The sequence below is a fragment of the Oryx dammah genome, unplaced genomic scaffold, assembly GCF_014754425.2.
Source record: "Oryx dammah isolate SB20612 unplaced genomic scaffold, SCBI_Odam_1.1 HiC_scaffold_11, whole genome shotgun sequence".
In the NCBI taxonomy this organism is placed as follows: Eukaryota; Metazoa; Chordata; class Mammalia; order Artiodactyla; family Bovidae; genus Oryx; species Oryx dammah.
The window spans coordinates 17,253,498-17,274,650 of record NW_024070195.1 but is presented as its reverse complement, the minus strand read 5'-3'; the positions used below and the strand labels follow the sequence as shown (position 1 = coordinate 17,274,650).

The following is a 21,153-nucleotide window of genomic DNA, read 5'->3' as shown; positions in this document are numbered from 1 at the left end:
GGAATGTGTGGAATGGCTGCAAGGTGATGCAGAAAATGAGGATGCAGTGGAGTGTGGGTGACGACAGCCCCTGGAGGAGGATGAGCCAGTTCACCTTTGTATCTGCGATGGACTCAGCCTTTGTGTCCCTCAGAAATTTCATATCATGAAATCCTGATTCCCATGGTTATGGCATCCATGGGGGGGCCTTTGTGAGGTGATGGAGTTATAAGCATGGAGCCTCCTCAATGAGCTGAGTGCTTTTATATATAAGAGACACTCAGAGCTCCCGGGTCCCCCCCCCCCCCCCCACCGTGTGACAATACAGTAAGAAGTGTGTGACCAGAAAGGACCCTGCATGACCATGCTGTGGAAATCCATTTCCATTGGTTTTAAGCCTGTGATATTTTGTTATAACAACCCAGAAGGACTAAGACAGCATCCTAACAATGTTTCGACAGTTCAGTAAACCTCATGCTATTTACACAAAAGTGCAAAGCACTTATCTTGTTTGGTGTAACACTGTGATATTTGGCTGACAGTTTGTGGCTGGCTTTCATAAAGAATCCTGAGAATTCAGTCTTCTTGGTAGCATGACCAGAACCATGAAGAACTGTCTAATTCGTTGCTTCTAATAACTTGACCCAGAATAACTGGCTGTGATTCTTACATAATCTCTTAATGGTCTTCTTTGTAATGCCAGGTTCTGCTATTTGACTAATTTTAATAGGCGCTTCATTCTCTCAAATGTAGGGGTGGATTTTCTTTTGATTTACTCTTAAAGGAAGATAAGAAATGTTAAGAAATTGCCCTCTTAGATTTTGACGTCTCTAAAGAGTCTGTGTTTATTTTTGAAGAGGAGACCCATGACAGAGCATGCATTAAAAAGCTGTAAATTTCAAAGAAGCTTGTTATGGGATAGATCATTACGACCACCTCAGAGCTGGATGGGATGTCTGTGGATTTAACACGTTCTGCGGGTTCGGCACATCAGGATCTTGATGTACGTGTCAACTTTACCTGCATCCCTGTGCAGGCAGTGGAACAGGTTATACATTTCAGAATGCCGCCTATCTTCATCGCTGGACGTCAGGGATGGGAGTCCTGACCAGCTACTGGCAGCATCGTGCATAGTCTGCAGGACTGCAGCAATAATCTAAATACCCAAATGATAATGACTTCTTATGCATTTTATTAGTATTTGCTTATCTTTTTTTGTTCTAATTATCAAGTAAAGATTTGGGGAAGACATATAAATATAAAACCCTCTATATATGGATTTTGGAGCCAGCTTATGAGAAAACTATGAGAAATCTAAAAAGTAACTCCAGTTTAGTTTTAAATTTCTCTTTTCTTCTTCCCACTCGCAACCATTGATTTGACTAGAACAGAGGAAGAAGACAAGTGGAACTCAATAGCACATGTCCTGGGTTACTTTAAAGAAAAATGCTGACCTTGGAAATTCAGTTCTCTAGTGCTATTACTCTTGAAAATAGTTCAAGCACCTGTGCCCAGGAAGAGGCAAGCTTTTGGTGGAATTGTGTGCAATGCAGGGAAGGCTGCCCATGTCAAAAATTGCAGTGAAATTCTGATTCCTTTACAGTAGAATCTGTCACTATGAATGACTAGGCTCCTGTTTTATGTAGTAGCAGTCTAGCATATAGAAGTCATGAATCTTTTTCTTACAAAATGAGATATTTCCAAACTCCTATGCATTACAGAGGTCACCTCTTCCATTCATGAACAAAGCAAGAAAGCCCTCTGCAGGATGCTCACCTTCCTGAAGTGACTCTCTATGAATGCTTGAAGTTTGTCTGACATGGTCTCCATCTTCATGGCGCTTGATAGGAAAGTCTCTGACAATTCTTTCCTACTCGGCAGCTCCGTGACTAGATGATACAGAGGACTATTCCAGGAGTACAGTAACACGAGTGTCCACTTACTAAGGTCTTCATTCTAAGCAACCATAAGAAACAGTCTCATTAAAATAATCATAATACAGTGGTTTTGGTAACATGTGATCTTTGCTCAGAGCAGCTGACCTAAAAAACTTTTGGTTATGCCTATGTGCATGCAAAGATTTTTGAAGGCAGTAAAAGTTGCAAAAATATAAAAGGTAAGCTGTTAGTTCAAACTTTGCTGAATTATTAAAAATCTAGGTTATTTTAGGAACTGATTCTTCTGATTCATTCTAATTTATAACATGAAGAATTTTCCTTTTTCCTCTGAAATTCTACCAGCACTCAGTGAGTTCTTTTGTGTTTATATATTTGCATGAGAGAATCTAAGTATTTATGGCAAGTCAGTACGTGGCTGCAGTGCCTGACCCAGGAAAGAGGGATTCCACTTGTGCCCACATCAGTGTCACCCAGTGATTCATTTGTATTAATGAATCAGATGAGTCCTTCGTATTGATTTTTGATCAGTAATTGTTTTATGATATTACAACAAAGAGACAAGGAAGAAGACATGGCATTCCTAAACAGGCTTCTCTCCTCAGCTGATCCCAACGCCAGCCCCCTGCTGACTCAGAAGACTCTGTTTTCTTGACATGTGTCCAGGCAGAAAATGGCACAGCATTGTCTTTAGTAACAGCGTCAGTGGGATTCACAATGGAGGGTTTCCCCTCTAGTTCACTACTACTAGCAGAATTGAGCCTGAAAATCCCGGGGCCTGAAATCTCTAGTTAATATGCTGGATTTCTTTACAGCCATGAACTGTCTTACTGGTAAAGAACAGAGAACTGAGTAGGATTAAATATAGTAATGCACATAAAGTGCTGAGTAAAAAGTGAGGCCAGGAACTCTCAGTAAACTTTAAACTTAAGCTTACTGAACAATCCCTCCTCTTCTTCCTCTTTGTCCTTTTTCCTTTACTTGTTCACCCTCATTATTAATGAGCTTAACAGAGGAAAAGAATGCAGGTATCATTAAGAAGGTTGTAGAGAGAGAAGATAGAATTTTAAAGGGGGATGCAAGTGAAAATATTTTAAATAATGTTAGGAGGAACGATAATGCAGGAAATCAGAAAGGAGAGATTATAACTGTGAAAATTTGGAGCTGCAATAAATGATTGAGGCTTGGTATGTAAACTGTGTTGTCCTCAGAACAGAGGCAGTTTTTGAGGCCATGAGAAGCAAAGCAATGTTTTATAGGCCATTATGGGGGAAACTTACAAATTAAGGATAAAAGGTGACAGAGGAGTCATTGAGAATGACGAATGAAGGAGGTGTCAGAGAAGTAGAAGCAAAATCAGGAGAGCCTTGAAAGGCAGATGCGAGGGCTTGGGTGGTGCAGTATAGGATTCCGAAGTAGGAGTCACTAGTAACAGGGAGTACTCAAAATTGGGGTGTGTTTATTTCATATTCATGAATTTTGCAATCTTATATTTTACACATGGAAATTCCTATTCATGTCCTGTTTTACATACGGAATAATAGCTGCAATCCTGTGCCTAATGCATTAGTTGAACTAAAGTTGTCTGCATGGAAAATTTATAGATCTGTTATTTATCTTGCTACTAAAAATCTTTAGTCATCCCTTGATTTTGCTCATGCTTCATGAACTGCATAATATAATTTCTCTTCAATTGCTTATGGTTCCTCCACCTTTTTCTGCATGTACAGTTACCATAACCTCTAATGATCTGAAGTCTGGTAACCTACATACTGTCTCATCTGAAACAGTGAAAAACCTAGGAGAAAGACTCACGTTCAGCTGGTGGGCTTCACATCTATCTTCGGGAGCATGGAAGGCATTGGTGTGGCAGCTCTTGGTGGCATTGATATGGTACAGTTTGCCCTGGGCATATTTTTCATTCTGAAAGTGATCAGGCAATTAGTTAGTGTTGTTGGGCATTCACTAGATGAACCCATTAACAGAACATTAACATCTTTGATAGACATGAATTTTTTTTGAATGGGGGTCGACACAAAATTTGAAAGTCATTCTTTTTCTACTTTTCTGTACATTGTCTCTAAAAAACAATTTTACATATAACTATTCTAAATTTAACCTTTTCTCTTCTCTGTTTTATTATCTTTTTTTTTCACTATTTGAACCAAATATAGTATGTATGTACCAATATTGGGTGCTTCCCAGGGGACGGTAGTGGTAAAGAATATTCCTGCCAATGCAGGAGATATAAGAAGACTCAGGTTTGACCCTAGGTGAGGAGCATCCCTTGCAAGAGGGTACAGCAGCATACTCCAGTATTCTTGCCTGGCCAGTCCTATGGACAGAGGAGCCTGCTGGGCTACAGTCAGTAGGATTGCAAGGATTGGACACAACTGAAGTGACTTAGAATGCATGCATGCACCTATATTTAACCATTTAATCTCTTGTTTACCTGTAAGAGTTGGGAAAAAAAAAAAGGACAGTCAAATGGAGGATGAAAGGAAATCTAGTGAGTGAAAAGAACTGCGTGAATTTAATAGAAACCTTAACACCGCCTTTTATTAGCTGTCTGCTCTATTATGTGCTCCCTGATTGACTTAAACGGATTAACATACAACTTTCAAATACCTTCCTCAGGAGAATAAATGTTTCCAATTGTAAACACCCCTTCTATTGTAGCTGGAAATCTATTCACTGCAAATCATAAAACAATAATTTGTAGATTTAAAAAATTACAAGTTTTCATTTTTGTGACCAGGATTCAGCTTTGTTTAACATGTTCCATCCACCCAGTTCACTGCAGAGCTACTGCTGCTGCTGTCGAGTCGCTTTACTCGTGTCCAACTCTGTACGACCCCGTAGACGGCAGCCCACCAGGCTCCCACGTCCCTGGCATTCTCTGGGCAAGAACACTAGAGTGGGCTGCTATTTCCTTCTCCAATACATGAAAGTGAAAGGTGAAAATGAAGTCGCTCAGTCGTGTCCGACTCAGCGACCCCATATGCTGCAGCCTACCAGTCTCCTCAATCCATGGGATTTTCCAAGCAAGAGTACTGGAGTGGGTTGCCATTGCCTTCTCACTGTAGAGCATTTCTCATTTATTGGCTATTACTATGAGTCTGGAGAAGAAAGCCATGGAGACCTTGAAGGACCAGAAAACAATATGCTTCCTTACCCCAGTCCCACCTAAAAGTGCTTCGTGTCAGGTAGTATTGTGGACTGAATGTGTATTCTTCAGATTCATGTGTTAGAGCCTAACTGCCAAAGTACTGTGTTTCGAAAAGGGTTCTGACTTTTTGGGATCCCATGGTCTATAGCCCACCAGATTCCTCTGTCCATGGGATTTCTCAAGCAAGAATACTGGAGTGGCTTGCTGTTCCCTTCTCCAGGAAATCTTCCAGACCCAGGGATAGAACCCAAGTCTCTCACATTGCAAGCAGATTCTTTACCATCTGAGTCACCAGTGAAGCCCATTAATGGTAAATGAGCTCTTAGGGTGGAACACTCATCCAATAGGTTTAGAGTCTTCATGAAGTGAAACACCAGAGAATTCTCTCTGTGTCTCTGTGTCTTTTCCTCTATCTCCCTTCCCCACCCCCCACCCTTTGTGAGGACTCACGGAGAAGCCAGCCTGGGAAGAAAGAGTCCTTACCAGAACCTCACCTTGCTGGCACCCTGATCTTGGACTTCTAGCCCCTGGACTGTGAGGAAATAAATTTCTGTTGTTTATTCCTCAGAGTCTATTGTATTCTTTTATGGCATTCCTGGCTGACAAATGCAAAATCATTTATTTTGCTTATTTAAAAAAGAAAATGAATGAAAGGAAATTGAAAATTTTATTGCACTTCTAAGGAAACTTTGAGATTTCACAAAACTGATCCTTTCTTCGATTTACACATCTTATGAACTGACGGCTTCTTTGACCGAGAGAGTGTGTTATTGCAGCCTTCTTGTTTAAAGGATAGTATAGCCCCATCACTTAGGCGACGTTTCCTTCTGGGAGCCTGGTAGGCTACAGTCCACGGGGTCGCAAGAGTCGGATGCGACTTAGCAACTAAACCACCACCAACATAGTACTTACGAACTTCTTGAACATTATTTTGGAAAGGTTATGGAAGTCATGAGACAGCCAGGCGGCATTGATAAACAAGTCTGTAAGGGATCTCAAGGAGGTGGCAAACACATCAGGACCGCAGGATGGGCATGGGTTGCCTTGGCACAGGAGCAGATTTGACATGACCAGCAGCAGCAGCAGGCAGGACCCTGTTTAAATAAAACCATGAGCCATTCTGAGATGATCTAGTCACCTGAGGTTATCAAATCCATCCTGTGGAAGGAAGCCTTCTCTTTCCCTGGTGCCTTGAGCAGGAGTTGTTGCTATAGTAGCTGGGGTGGGGAAGAAGGAGTGCCTTCTGTGTAAATTTAGATGGATGACGATACTTGCACAGGTAGATAGTTGGAGAAGTCGGTTACTCTCTTTAGTTTCTAATTGCTCCCAGAACTACTTTTGTGCTCTGCAAACATTTGGAACTTAATTCTGAGCCAGAGTATTTAGGCCATTCTTTTAAGACAGTTTAATGTTGGGACTCTCCAGACTCTGAGCAACAAGGCCCTCTAGGAGTTTGCAATTTTTTTACTCTACATCTACTAATGCTTGAATTTTAGACACTGAAATGACAAAAAAAGTACAATTTATCTGTGTGGTATACCATCACACTGGGGTAAGAGATCACTATTATTGAGTACAGAGAGAATACTAAGAGAAAAAGGATACTGTACCTTGGATCTGCTTACTCACCTTTGTAACCCCATGCATGTCTTTGATACTTTCCCAAAAGCTTTAAAACATCTTAAAATTTGTGTTTCACAGGAACCCTGTGAGATAGCCTTAATCTTCACTATGATCATCAAGTTATGTTAGTGAAGATGTGATGACTTGGAGAGGGCACGTGATTTTCCCCAGGTCCCATTATTAGCAGATGCAGGTGACTGGGCACCAGTACACTCATCTGTTCACTTCCTGATGTCACATCACACATGCCTGTGGCTCTTGGTCTGCATGTGTAACCAGGACCACAGCAGGAGCTGTGATGACTCTGCTTAAAAAGAAAAATATTTTGTCTTTGACTGAGAAACAGCAGTGACCCTAGAACATTGGTTTTATCCACTTGTTCTGCTCTGTCTATAAAACACTCACTGTTACAGTCTCTGACAATTATCAGTGTGGGGGCCTGGTTCTTCTCGCTAACATTTCTTCTAGGCACCTTGACAGCTCTTCTACTTTTGTGCATCTTTAATCCTCTTGTTACATTTGTTTCTTTGAGAAAATAGCAAATAAATCTCCAAATAGTAATACAAAAATATTACCTGGTCAACATCCAAGACAACGTCATTGGCTCTGCAAACAAGGCCTGTCTCTTCCTGACTTTGACTTTTTAGGGACCAAATTTACCTGTCTGGTCAGGAGTACATCCTGATACCCATGGAGCTTAGGTTTTGAACCATCTCCCAGCATCTTCTCTTTGATAGTAGAACTAGACCTTCATGCTTCCGTGATGTATTGTAATATTTCAGAAATTATTCCTGGACTTACCTTTGGCCAACAAAAGCATAAAATCATAGACTCTTGCTAGCATTATTTTAATATTACTTTTCTTGTCTGTCCTTTGTAAGTAAGCAGAATTAAGACTAAAGTGAGCAAGAATTTAGTTTGGACAAGAGAACTGATAAAATAGAGATTTTATCCTCCTGAGTGATATCTGAACATCATTCTTTTTCCAATTTACCAGAAGACTGATAATTTAATTAAGGATAAGATATCAGCATTTACTAGGTTTTATCTGCTTTTAGTTATTTTAAAGGGGCATGGTATCTAAGAAATAAATGGTTATTTAAAATTAGTTGATGAAAATAAAAGAAGTGGTTCTCAAAAAGGAGACACATAAGTTGGAGAAATCTGGGACTATCTCTCTCATCAGCTAAAGAGCTTATTGTGATAGGCAAGAGGATAATAGCTTATATAACATAAATGTATTTGTGTGCCTATATTTCTGTACATGCATACATGTGCTATGCATAAATATATGCTTAATACCTTCATGAAACTTTGGACCTTATAAATTCTATTTTATAAGAGGCGGTAAATATAGCAGAAGACGCTTACATCTTGGAGGAAAAGTTATGACCAACCTAGATAGTATATTCAAAAGTAGAGACATTACTTTGCCGACTAAGGTCTGTCTAGTCAAGGCTATGGTTTTTTCAGTGGTCATGTATGGATGTGAGAGTTGAACTGTGAAGAAGGCTGAGCTCCGAAGAATTGATGCTTTTGAACTGTGGTGTTGGAGAAGACTCTTGAGAGTCCCTTGGACTGCAAGGAGATCCAACCAGTCCATTCTGAAGGAGATCAGCCCTGGGATTTCTTTGGAAGGAATGATACTAAAGCTGAAACTCCAGTACTTTGGCCACCTCATGTGAAGAGTTGACTCATTGGAAAAGACTCTGATGCTGGGAGGGCTTGGGGGCAGGAGGAGAAGGGGATGACCAAGGATGAGATGACTGGATGGCATCACTGACTCGATGAACATGAATCTGAGTTAACTCCGGAAGTTGGTGATGTACAGGGAAGCCTTGCGTGCTATGATTCATGGGGTCGCAAAGAGTCAGACACAACTGAGTGACTGAACTGAACTGAATTGAACCCTAATTCCTAATGTAATTGATCATTTATTGATAGATGACTAACTATGATTTTTTTTTCTGTTAAACTCTTTTTTAAAAATGTTTTATCTCAAATATTTATTTTAAATTTAAATTTATTTATTTTAATTGGAGGCTAATTACTTTACAATTTTTTATTAGTTCTGCCACACATCAACATGAATCCACCACAGGCGTACATGTATTCCCTATCCTGAACCCCCTCCCATCTCCCTCCCTGTACCATCCCTCCAGGTCATCCCAGTGCACCAGCCTAAGGATCCTGTATCAAACATGCACTGGCGATTCTTTACTTCTATTATATTATACATGTTTCCATGACATTCCCCCAATTCTTATTCATGTGTTTGCTTTGGTAGCACATATATTTAAAAACTGGAATAACACTGAGAAGATTAGTGTGGCCCCTGCCCAAGGATGACACACAAATTTGTGAAGCTTTCCATATTTTTCTGTAACAGCTTCGAGGGTTGGGATGGGAAGGAAGGTGGCAAGGAGATTCAAGAGCAGGGGACATAGGCATACCTATGGTTGATTCATGCTGATATTTGGCTGAAAGCAGTACAGTATTGTAAAGCAAGTCCCCTTCAATTAAACATCAATAAATTCAATTATAAAAACTGTTATTGGATATCATATAACAGGTTCAGATATCCATTGTATGACTAAAGAGGATCTGACTAGAAACTGATGCTGTCAATGATCATTGGTTAGTGATTCATTAACTTTATAGTTGAATGAGAAAAGTAAACTAACAAACACTACTGTCTTGATTCAGTATCATAGCAAGCTATAATCCTTGTCTGTGTTCGCTTTTAGGTTTTATAGTGCCGAAACTTTGAAACTGAGCCTGTTCCCAGAAGTGCAGTCGTGAGTCCTGCCCAGGGGATTTGTTCCTGATGCTGGAGGCTTCTGTTCGCTGGTCACTAAGGCCTAAATTTTCTCTGCATAGCATTCTCTGGGTCTATCACGTGCACAAGTCTTTATATTTTGGTTTTCGAATTTGATTCTCTTATTCTTTTGACCCAGACTACCAAGTCCCTTTATGATTTATTTTTCAGACCCTTTTGTGCTTTGATTTTTCTGGTGCTTGTTAGTGTATTTGCTTCCATGTCTACCTCTCTGAGTATTTTCAGCATCTACATAAACCCTGCCCTATTCTCTTACTGTCTGGATTTTGGCATTTAGCATCAGCATATTTTTATGAACTTCATTTCCTTCTGGTGCGGTTTCTGGTACACAGTTTAAGCTGGTTAGCTCACATCTTGTTTGTTCGTGTTGTCTCCAAACAATTAGAGAACTCTGCTTTCTTTCTAGGCAATGCTGCCCCTTGTTTTGATACCATTGCTAATTTTTTATGTTTTCACTTCCTGCCTCATAAAATTTGTCTTTCTCAATCTTCTGTAATTTGAGTACTATGTGCTCTAGGTTGATATTACTATTTTAAATAAATATCCACTAGTATAGCAGAGAATTAAAGGGAAGAAAATTACAGTCGTATTAGTAATAATACATTCCCCCAAATTATAATCCAGTAATGCTCCCAGTTTTAAATGACTTTCTGTGCATGTATTCTTGAAGACCCCTACTCATTTTTCCTTACTAGGTGATTCCATTTTGAAATAGAATGTAGAAAACAATGGAGTGGAAAATTCTGAAAATCAAGCGGACTTTAGATGCCTCAAGATTAAGCATGTAATTATTAGTTTGTTATAGTTAATAAGGCTATTCTGAGCACATATAGCTCAGTGTCAGGCGATTGCTATTGAGTAAAGGATGTATACTCTGAACTGCATTACCAAACAGGTGATTGGAGTTAAAGAATGCAATGCCAGGAAGACACAGGCTTCGGTTCTGGAAGGAAAAACTTACAGCGTCTCTCATCTACAGTCTACTCCAGATTTTTCAAATCACTTGCTCTTCCTTTGCTCATTTAATAATTTGGGTTGTTTGATTTCTTTTCATACTGAGTTGCATGAGTCTCTTTATATATACTTGGATACAAAGCCCTTATCAAATATGTGATTTACATTTTTTTTTCATTCCATAGGTTGTCATTTCATTTTATGAATGGCTTCTTTTACTATGCAGAAGGTTTTGAGTTTGATGCGGTCTCACTAGTTTATTTTTGCAGTTCTTGCTTTTACTTTTGATGACTGAGTTGTTTGAGATGCTTGTATTTTGGAAAGCAATCCTTTATCAATTGCTTTATTTGCTATTATCTTCTTCCATTCTTACCAAAAGACACAGACTGGCTGAATGGATACAAAAGAAGACCCATATGTATGCTGCCTACAAGAGACCCTCTTCTTTTCTAGAGACACATACAGACTGAAAGTGAGAGGATGGAAGAAAATATTCCATGCAAATGGAAATCAAAAGAAAGCCAGATATGCAATTCTCTTATCAGAAAAAACAGACCTTAGAATCAAAAGTATTATAAGAGATTAAGAAGGACAGTACCAAATGATCAAGGGATCAGTCCAAGAAAAAGACAACAATTTTAACTATATATGTACCCTATATAAGAGCACCTCAACACATAAGGTAAACACTAACTGACAAAAAAGGAGAAATTGACAGTAACACAATTATAGTAGGGCATGTTAACACCACACCTGTACCAATGGACAGATCAACAAAACAGAAAAATAATAAGGAAACATAAGCCTTAAAGTAAATATTAGAGCAAACAGACCTAACTGATATCTTCAACACATTCCATCCAAATGCAGAAGATTACACTTTATTCTCAAGTGCACATGGAACATTCTCCTCATTTTGGGTCACAAATCAAACCTCAGTAAATTTAAGTAAATTGAAATTATATCAAGAGTTTTCTCTGACCACAACACTACGATACTGCTACTGCTACTGCTGCTAAGGCACTTCAGTCGTGTCCAACTCCGTATGACCCCGTAGGCGGCAGCCCACCAGGCTCCTCTGTCCCTGGGATTCTCCAGGCAAGAACACTGGAGTGGGTTGCCATTTCCTTCTCCAATGCATGAAAGTGAAAAGTGAAAGTGAAGTCGCTCAGTCGTGTCCAACTCCTTGCAACCCCGTAGGCGGCAGCCTACCAGGCTCCTACATCCATGGGATTTTCCAGGCAAGAGTACTCTCATACTAGATATTGATTATAGGGGGAAAAAAAAAACTATAAAGAACAAAAACACATGTTGATTAAAAAACACATTTCTAAAAAATGAACAGATTACTATGAAATAAGGGAAATCAAAACATTCCTAGAATCAAAGAACAATGAAAACATGATGATCTAAGACCTATAGGTTGCAACAACAGCAGTTCTAAGAGGGAAGTTTATAGAAATACAAATCCTACCTCAGGAAACACATTGAATAGGCAACCTAAATTTACATGTCTTTACCTCTTTTAAAATTTCTCTTATCAATGTCTTTTTTAATATAAATTTATTTATTTTAATTGGAGGTTAATTACTTTACAGTATTGTATTGGTTTTGCCATACATCAGCATGAATCCAGCACAGGTATATATGTGTTCCCCGTCCAGTACCCACCTCCTTAAAGGTTTTGCATAAAATTTTTCAACACCTTGCTTATTTATTTCTAAGTGTTTTATCTTTTTTTTTATGCAATAGTAGATGGGATTGTTTTCTTTATTCCACTTTCTGATAGCTTGCTGTTGATATATAGGTAGACAACTGAGTTTCATATATTGGAATACAATAAACATAATGCATGCTACATCTTTAAAGAAGAGACATTTTCCCACAAAAAAGACATATAGATGATCAATAGGTATATGACAAGATGCTCAGCATCACTAGTAATCAGTGGAAATGCAGATCAAAAGCACAACAGGTATCACCTCATACCTGTTTGAATGACTAGTACCAAAATGTAAGAAATGACAAATGTTATTGAGGATGAGGAGAAAAAGGAGTGCTTATGCACTGTTGGTAGGGATGTATACCAGTGCAACTCCCATGGAAACACTCTGTGGAGGTTATTCAAGAAATTTAAAAGAGAACATTTATGTGATCCATTATCCCACTTCTGGATATATAGTCAAAGGAAATGAAATCATTCTCTCAAAGAGAGATCTGTATTCCCATGTTCATTGCAGTATTATTCACAGTAGCTTTGGTATAGAAACAAGAATCTTTCAACAGGGGAATGGATTAAAACAATGTGATGTGACATATATAAGTAAATATTATTTAGCCAAGAATTAGAAAGAAATCCTTCCATTTGTGGCAACATGGATGAAACTGGAGGGCATTATGCTAAGTAAACTTAGAGAAAGACAAATGCCATGTGATCTCAACTATAAGGAGTCTCAAAAAAAAAAAAAAAAAAAAACACACACACACACACACAAAAGATGGAACTCAGAGTAGAAAAATGATTGCCAAAGACTGGAGGGTAGGACAAATAGGGAGAGATTTTTAAAGGTTACATATTTTCATGTATAACAAATTAATAAGTTGAGGATCTAAGTTTGAGCTTCATGATCTAATCATGAGATTGAACAAGCTCTGGGAGTCGGGAATGTACAGGGAAGCCTGGTGTGCTGCCATCCCTGGGGTCACACAGAGTGGGACACAACTGAATGACTGACTCTACTGAAGAGAGTGGAACTTACCTGTGTTCTCCTCATAAAGCAAAAGTTAAACATGTGTGGTGATGGCAGTGTTACTTAATAGAAAGGGAAACTCATTTCTAATACATGCACAAATTGGGGTGAACAAGATGACAGAGGGGTAGGTGGAAGTGGGGTACACCTCTCTCCACGGATGCATCAAGAATGTCTAAAGATGCAGCAGTTCTCACAGAAGACCAGGTGAATACTGGCAGGACTCCCTGACTACTGAGAAGGAATATCTGGATCCATACAGAACTCGGTAGGACAAAGGAAAGAAGGGACAAGGAGGAAGGGGAAAGAAGGAGGAGAGCAAGTGAGACCAGCCTGTACTGGGGGGAGAAGGAGCTGAAGCACAGGGGAGAGATCCCCACATCCATGGCCGTCCACTGGGACGGGGGAGGCATTTGAAGCTGTTGGGGAATGAACTCACTAATCTGTGACAGTCTGAACATATTGAGAACCATACAGACAAGCCATGCTGCAGCCTTTCATACCTCGGATGGGGTTGTAAGTCCACCTGTGTCCACAGAAGCTGGGAGCTGGAGCCATGGGGATTGTAGAATGATCCCAGGGTGAGGACTCCTGTTGACCATGGAGTCAGCCTGATGGGATGGGATGGAGGAAATCTGCTGAATGGGTTGCTTCTTAAGGAAAGCCAGGAGGCCATAAAAGTAGGGATCTACTGCCTGTGGAGTAGAGCTATCTCTTTCTCCATGCTGGTACCTGTAGGTTGAGCAATAGAGAAAGACTTCAGTGAGGGTGGTCCTTGAGAGCCCGATGCACTAAGCAATGGAGAATTTTGAATGTCTTTATACCCGACCCTACCCTATTCTCTGTTTACATTTTGGGTTTTAGCATCGTAAAGTTTTTATGAACTTAAATTTCTTCTGGTAGAGTTTCTGGTTTATAATTAAGCTAATTCCTCACATCTGGCTCAATCTTGGTGTTTCAAGAAACTTTGAGAACCTTCCTTCCTCTCAAGGCAATACTGCCCTTTACTTTACTATCATTGCTGACTTCCCATACTTTCACCTCTTGTGTAATATATTCTGTCTTTCTCTATTCACTATAACTTTAGTAGTATGGGTCCCTGTGTTGGTATTAATATTTATAATAAATTATTAATCGATGCAGTAGAGATCCAAAAGGACTAGTTACAACAGTAGTAATAAATTACTCCCAAATTATAATCCATTAATTGTCCCATTTAAAATGATTTTCTATCTATATATTATTGAGGTCTCTTAACTCATTTTCCTTACTAGGTAGCTCTATTTTGAAATGAAATATAGAAAACAATGGAGTTTTAAACTCTGGAAATTACCTTCCTTAATATGCTTCATTAGTAAGGGTGCAAATATTAGGATATTTTTTCCCCAGTGGGGCTGTTCTTAGTACATATTATAGCTCACTCTGGGGTGGTTGCTACTGACTGAAGAACGTACACATTGAACTATAATTGTCAAACAAGTGAGTGGAGATGAAGAATGTAGTGCCAGAAGGCACAGGTTTTTATTGTTCTAGAAGGAAAACCTTGCTGTATCTCTCATCTACAGTCTAATATTCAGATTTATTGAGACTCTTACTTTTCTTACACTCCATTAAAAATTTGGATTATTTGGGGTTTTTTGATCTTAAGTTGTATGTCTCATGTATTTTTGGATATTAAGCCCTTATCAAATATATGATTTGGAAATATCTTCTGTCAATCTGTAAATCGCCATTTGATTTTGTTGATGTTCCTTTCTTTGGAGTTTTATGTGGTTCCTCTTGTTGTTTTGGCAGTTGTTGCCTTTGCTTTTGGTGTGAAACCCAAAACCTCCTTGCAAAGACTGATGGCAAGAAGATTACCTCAATGTCTTCTTCTAGGGGTTTAATCGCTCTAGTCTTATGTTCAACATTTTAATCCCTTTTTAATTGATGTTTTTGTATCAATTTTGAAACTGTACAGGTACAATTTCATTTTGTATTTTGTATCAATTTTGACACTGTACAGGTACAGTTTCATTTACAGTTTCTTTTTTTCATAGGACTCTCCAGTTTTCCCAGGGCCATCTTGAAAAGTTTGTCCTTTCCCCACTGGATATTCTTGGCTCCTTTTTCATAAGCTATCCAACAATATATGGGTGTGCCTTTCTTTCTGGCTTCGTTATTCTGCTCTGTTGATCTATATATCTGTTTTCGTGCCAGAAGCAAATCATTCTGTTTTGATTACTATAACTTTCTAATATATTTGAAGTCAGGAACCATGGTCTCAAACTTTGTTCTTTTTTCTCAAGATCACTTTGACTCTTTGGTATTTTGTGATTTAATAAAGCAGAATAGATCAATAAGAAATGGGAAAAGTACACAGAGGAACTATACAAAAGAAAAAAAAAAAATCTTAATGACCCAGATAATCACAATGGTGTAGTTTTCTCACTCTGAGCCAGACATTCTAGAATGTGAAGTCAAGTGGGTCTTAAGAAGCACTGCTGCCCTAAAGCTATTGGAGGTGATGGAATCCAGCAAAGCTATTTAAAATCTTAAAAGATGATGCTAATAAGGGCCCCACTCAATGTGTCAGAAAATTTGGAAAAACCAGCAGTGGTCAGAAGCCTGGAAGAGGTCAACCTTCTCCCAATTCCCAAGAAGGGAAGTACTAAAGAATGTTCAAGCCACTGAACAGTTGCAATCATCTCCAGTGCTAGTAAGGTTATGCTCAAAATCCTCCAGGCTAGGCTTCAGCATTATGTAAACCTAGAACTTCCAGATGTTCAACCTGGATTTAGAAAAAGTAGATGAACCAGAGATCAAATTGGCAACATTTACTGGAACACAGAGAAAACAAGGCAATTCCAGAAAAAAAAAAAAAAAAGCATCTGCTTCATTGACCTCAGCAAAATGTGTGGATCACAACAAAGTGGAAAATTCTTAAGGAGATGGGCATACCAGACCAACCTTATGTGTCTTATGAGACCCTGTATACAGTTCAAAAAGCAGCAGTTAGAAGCAGAGAAGGAACAATAAACTGGTTCAAAATTAGCGAAGGAGTCCTTCAAGGCTAAATATTGTCACCCTGCTGATTTAACATATATGCAGAGCATGTTATGTGAATTGCAACATGGGATGAGTCATAAAAGCTGCAATCAAGACTGCTGGGAGAAATAGCAAAAACCTCAGATATGTGAGTGATACAACTTTTATGGCACAAAGAGAGAGGATTTGAAGAGCCGCTGATGATTGTGAAAGAAGAGAATGAAAAAGCAGGCATAAAACTCAATATCAAATAAGCTAAGATCATGTCATCTGGTCCCATCAGTTCAGTTCAGTTCAGGCACTCAGTTGTGTCTGACTCTTTGTGGCCCATGAATTGCCACATGCCAGGCCTCCCTGTCCATCACCAACTCCCAGAGTTCACTCAGACTAACATCCATCGAGCTGGTGATGCCATCCAGCCATCTCATCCTCTGTTGTCCCCTTCTCCTGGCCTCAATCCCTCCCAGCATCAGGGTTTTTTCCAATGGGTCAACTCTTCTCATGATGTGGCCAAAGTATTGGAGTTTCAGCTGTAGCATCAGTCCTTCCAAAGAATACCTAGGGCTGATCTCCTTTAGAATAGACTGGTTGGATACTCTAGCAGTCCAAGGGACTCTCAAGAGTCATCTCCAACACCACAGTTCAAAGCATCAATTTTTCAGTGCTCAGCTTTCCTTATATTCCAACTCTCACATCCACACTTGACTACTGAAAAAACCTTAGCCTTGGCTAGACACAACTTTGTTGACAAAGTAATGTCTCTGCTTTTTAATATGCTGTCTCCGTTGGTCATAACCTTCCTTCCTAGGAGTAAGCGTCTTTTAATTTCATGGCTGCAATCACCATCTGCAGTTATTTTGGAGACCCCCAAAGTAAAGTCAAACACTGTTTCCAGTTTCACCATCTATTTGCCATGAAGTGATGGGACCGGATGCCATGATCTTAGTTTTTTGAATGTTGAGCTTTAAGGCAACATTTTCACTCTCCTCTTTCACTTTTATCAAGAGGCTCTTTAGCTCTTCTTCACTTTCTGCCATATGGGTGGTGTCATCTGCATATATGTGGTTATTGATATTTCTCCCAGCTATCTTGACTCCAGCTTGTGCTTCATCCAGCCCAGTGTTTCTCATAATGTACTCTGCATATAAGTTAAATAAGCAGGGTGACAATATACATCCTTGACGTACTCCTTTTCCTATTTGGAACCTTTTTTTGCTCCATGAGAAAAGAATCTAAATAAGAGTGTATATACGTATATGTATAAATTATTCACTGTTCAACAAAAACTGACATTTATAGCATTGCAAATCAATTATACTGCACTAAAAATAAAAAATGAATTAAAATAAATCAAAGATCTGGAATAAAACATATCCACATGTATAACAGCTTTCAGAGAGCTCTTGGCATCCTAGCTAATTATGTAACCCTAAAATGATCTTGGGAGATCCCCAAACTTGTAATCGCTCTGAAGTGAATGAAGTCTTGAGGACTTTCCACACTGAAATTTGTATCTGTCAAAGGCCCTTTTCTTCATATGCATAGTCGTGATATTTCCATCTTGGTCAACAGGTACTTTGTCTAAGAACTCAGTAATTAATTCATATTTCAAATAGGAACATGTATAAGAGGGGCGGGGGGGTTGCTCAATGACTGATACCAAGGAAGACCCTGGAAACACTCTTATATTGTTGTGAAACCCATCAAGGAGTTTGCCATCTCAGACCCTCCACCTGGGACGACTGGTCATGATTCAGCTTCCTTTGTCCTTGGCTTCCTATCAGCACCACAGAGCATTCAGTATGGATGAGGCATTGGGTTATGCCGGGGTCCAGCCCCGGTGGATCCAGGGAATTCAAAGGTGGGGATGGCGTCGGCGTCTTTGGAAAAATACATATTTAATTACAGATATATAGAGAGATTAGAAACGGATAGTGTAGTAGGAGAATTAGTGGAGAAAAGAGGCTGAATTTCAGCCAGAGAAACGGGAGCAAGAAAGAAGCGACATGGTGGAATCAGTCTTTTGGAAACTGATCTGATTTCTTTATTTTGGGGTTTGCTTATATACCTTTTGTTACACATAGGGATGAATACAGAGTCACGTGGAGGTCTTAGGGATATTACATCATCTTCTGGCCATGAGTGAGACCTGCTGACATTCTATGGTCCTTTCTTTCTGATAACCAAAAACCTTATTTCCTCCAAGGGTGTTTTTTCTTAAACCAGACACCACCCTCCAGATAGAGTTGCATTCCTATTGGGTGAGGGTGTAGTCAGTTACAATCAAGAAAGGAATTTATTTAACCCAAGGTTAACAGGATTAATCTTAAAGGTTAATACTTATTTCTCCTACATGTTTAAAGGTTAATACTTATTTCTCCTATATGTTAGTTATATTCATTATACGGGCAAGGAATAGGAAGATTTAGCAGCAAACATCAGCCCAACAAATGAAAATCCCTTCATCAATGCTCCCCTTAAAATCTATTTAGTCTTAAGATAGTGATAAAGTTACATTTTTATGTAACAAGGACACAGTGATTTATAACAAAACACAGTGATCTATTACAAAAGAGAAAATTCATTAACTCAAAAAGTCTAGTATTGCTAACATCAAAAACTACTATATTTCCTTTTCTATATTCCAAATACATTGATTAAATCATTGACTCAATGATAAGAAAAAGCCCTATGCTAATTAAGACTCTCAAAATACTCCAAAACTCTCTGTGCTGTTTATGGTTGAGAGGAAGTAAACAATCATGTGGCAGGAGTATGGATAATCCTGTCACACAAGCTAGTCTGTCAGCAGAGAGGTTTGACCTGAGACATCCTTGTCCCACCCAGAGCAGGGAATTAGCAGCAATCATTGACACAACAAATGAAAAACCCTTCACCAATATAATTCCTAACCAACCCACTATACTGATAATTTCTAACTCCCCAAAAGAATTTGCCTTTAGTAAGTCTAAAACATCTCGTTCCTCTCAGATTGGGAGGCTGTAAACAATCACATGTGGCCGGAAGAACTTATACAGGTGGGTTAGATAACCTTCAGAGGAGTTCATAAGCTGAAACATTCTTGTCACGCCCAAGAATTTTAATTGCCTTGGAGCTGCACGTTTACTCTGTCTCCGAGAGAAACAGTTATGGGGGAGAGCCCCCCGTAAAGTCAGAGACGTAGGTGAGAGCATAAAATAGACTCTGGTTTTGGGGTTAGGTGCTCGGGAACAGGGGGTTTCCTGAGGCTTGATTATGCCTTTGAGTATGCCAAGCCTCCTTCCTCATGACCTTTGCCATGGGCGGAGCTCCTCACGCTGGTTCCCGGCAGGGTTACCTTAGACAAGTCAGTCTCCTCATTGGGTGCCATGGTCTAAATGCTTGTGCTCTCCCAAAATTCATATGTTGAAAACCTAATCCCCACAGTAATGATTTTAGGAAGTGGGACTTAGGTCATGAGGCAGAGCCCACATGAATGGGATTAGGGCTCTTGTGAAAGAGGCCTGAAATACTTGCTCATCCCTTCTATTTAGGGATATGTCCTGAAAGAGGCCCTCACTCACTCAACCATGCTGGCACCCTGATCTTGGACTTCTAGCCTCCAGAACTGTGACAAATAACGTGGTCTATAAACCACCCAGCCTCTGGCACTCTGTAACAGCAGCCTGCGTGCTCTAAAACACTGAACGTGATTAAATGGGGGAAAGAAATAAATTCTCAATATGGTTTTCCCTTCCAAGGTCATAAATGTGGGACAGGTAGCATAGATATTCAATTTCTGAGGCACGTGGTGACATAATCCATAGAACTGTACATTTCTTTCAAATTGTACATGCTTTGACATGCTCACCTGGGAACATATTTTCTTAGAGGTAATTAACATTTAAACCAATAGATTGTGGATTTTATGTGATCATTTGAGGGTGATAAGAGCAAAGATAGAGGTTTCCCAAAATAAAAGCAATTCAGCCTGAAGACGGTACCATTACTGTTACCCCAATCACCAGCCCATCAGCCTAAAGATGAATCAACTGGACCCTAAAGGCCCGTCACTGGGCTCTCATCAGAAACTTAACTTAACTGTTCTTTGACTTGGAAAACTTATTATCAATTCTCTAGGGCTTGGTTTTCTCAACTGGAAAAGGAAAATTAGAGTAGACAATCCTTTACATTTTCAAAGAGTATGCAAATCTCTGTATAAAACATGATTCCAAACTGAGATTTTATTCTTTTTGCCAAAAAGAAAATTATCCATTGGTTGTGCAGCTTCCATGTTTGGATCTCTTATACTTCTCATTATCTGCTCTATCCCATAGTGTATTTCTCTAGCTTAGCTTTCAGAAAATACCTTGATAGAAATAATTACTTGACTGTTATGGAATATTACCTTTATCTTTGATCTTCCACTGAAAAGCAGGAGTTGTAGTTAAGCACACTAGTGAGAGAAACTGTTTCTAAATGTCAGGATGTCAACGTAGGAAGTTTGCTGTGCGTAGTTGCTCAGTCATGTCAAACACTTTGCGGCCCCCCCTGGACTGAAGACCCCTTGGACTACAGCCCGCCAGGCTCCTCTGTCCATGGGGATTCTCTCAGCAAGAATACTGGAGTGGTTTGACATGCCCTCTTCCAGGGATCTTCTTGACCAGGGATTGGACTATCTCTTGTATGCAGGGGGACTCTCTTTACTCTCTGAGCTGCCAGCTCCTAATAAAATAGGTCTTGAAGTATACAGAAGATGCATGATTTGTTTACTTTTTTTTCCTGCAACAGTGGGTTTTTTCCAGCTAATATATCAGTCTAGTTTCTATTTACCCGAATGCTATCTAGAAGGCAAGTTCTCTCTAAAAGAAAAAAATCCACACAAAAGGAAGTTTTATCTGGAATAGCAGTTAAGATTTTGTCCAGTTGTCAGTTTAT

At 39.3% G+C, this 21,153-nt stretch overlaps 1 protein-coding gene and 1 non-coding gene across 2 annotated transcripts; one reads left to right on the top strand and one right to left on the bottom strand.

Moving 5' to 3' along the window:
- Nucleotides 1-943: 943 nt before the first annotated feature.
- LOC120870299 (placental prolactin-related protein 1-like) lies at nt 944-13,767 on the bottom strand. Its single transcript, XM_040249913.1, has 5 exons — nt 13,713-13,767; nt 5,956-6,137; nt 3,690-3,797; nt 1,756-1,935; nt 944-1,135 (listed from the first exon to the last, which is right to left on the bottom strand). The coding sequence occupies exons 1-5, from the start codon at nt 13,765-13,767 to the stop codon at nt 944-946; spliced, it is 717 nt and encodes a 238-aa protein (XP_040105847.1).
- LOC120870666 lies at nt 8,936-9,046 on the top strand. Its single transcript, XR_005722865.1, has one exon. It is a non-coding gene; the product is annotated as a U6 spliceosomal RNA (small nuclear RNA).
- Nucleotides 13,768-21,153: the final 7,386 nt, after the last annotated feature.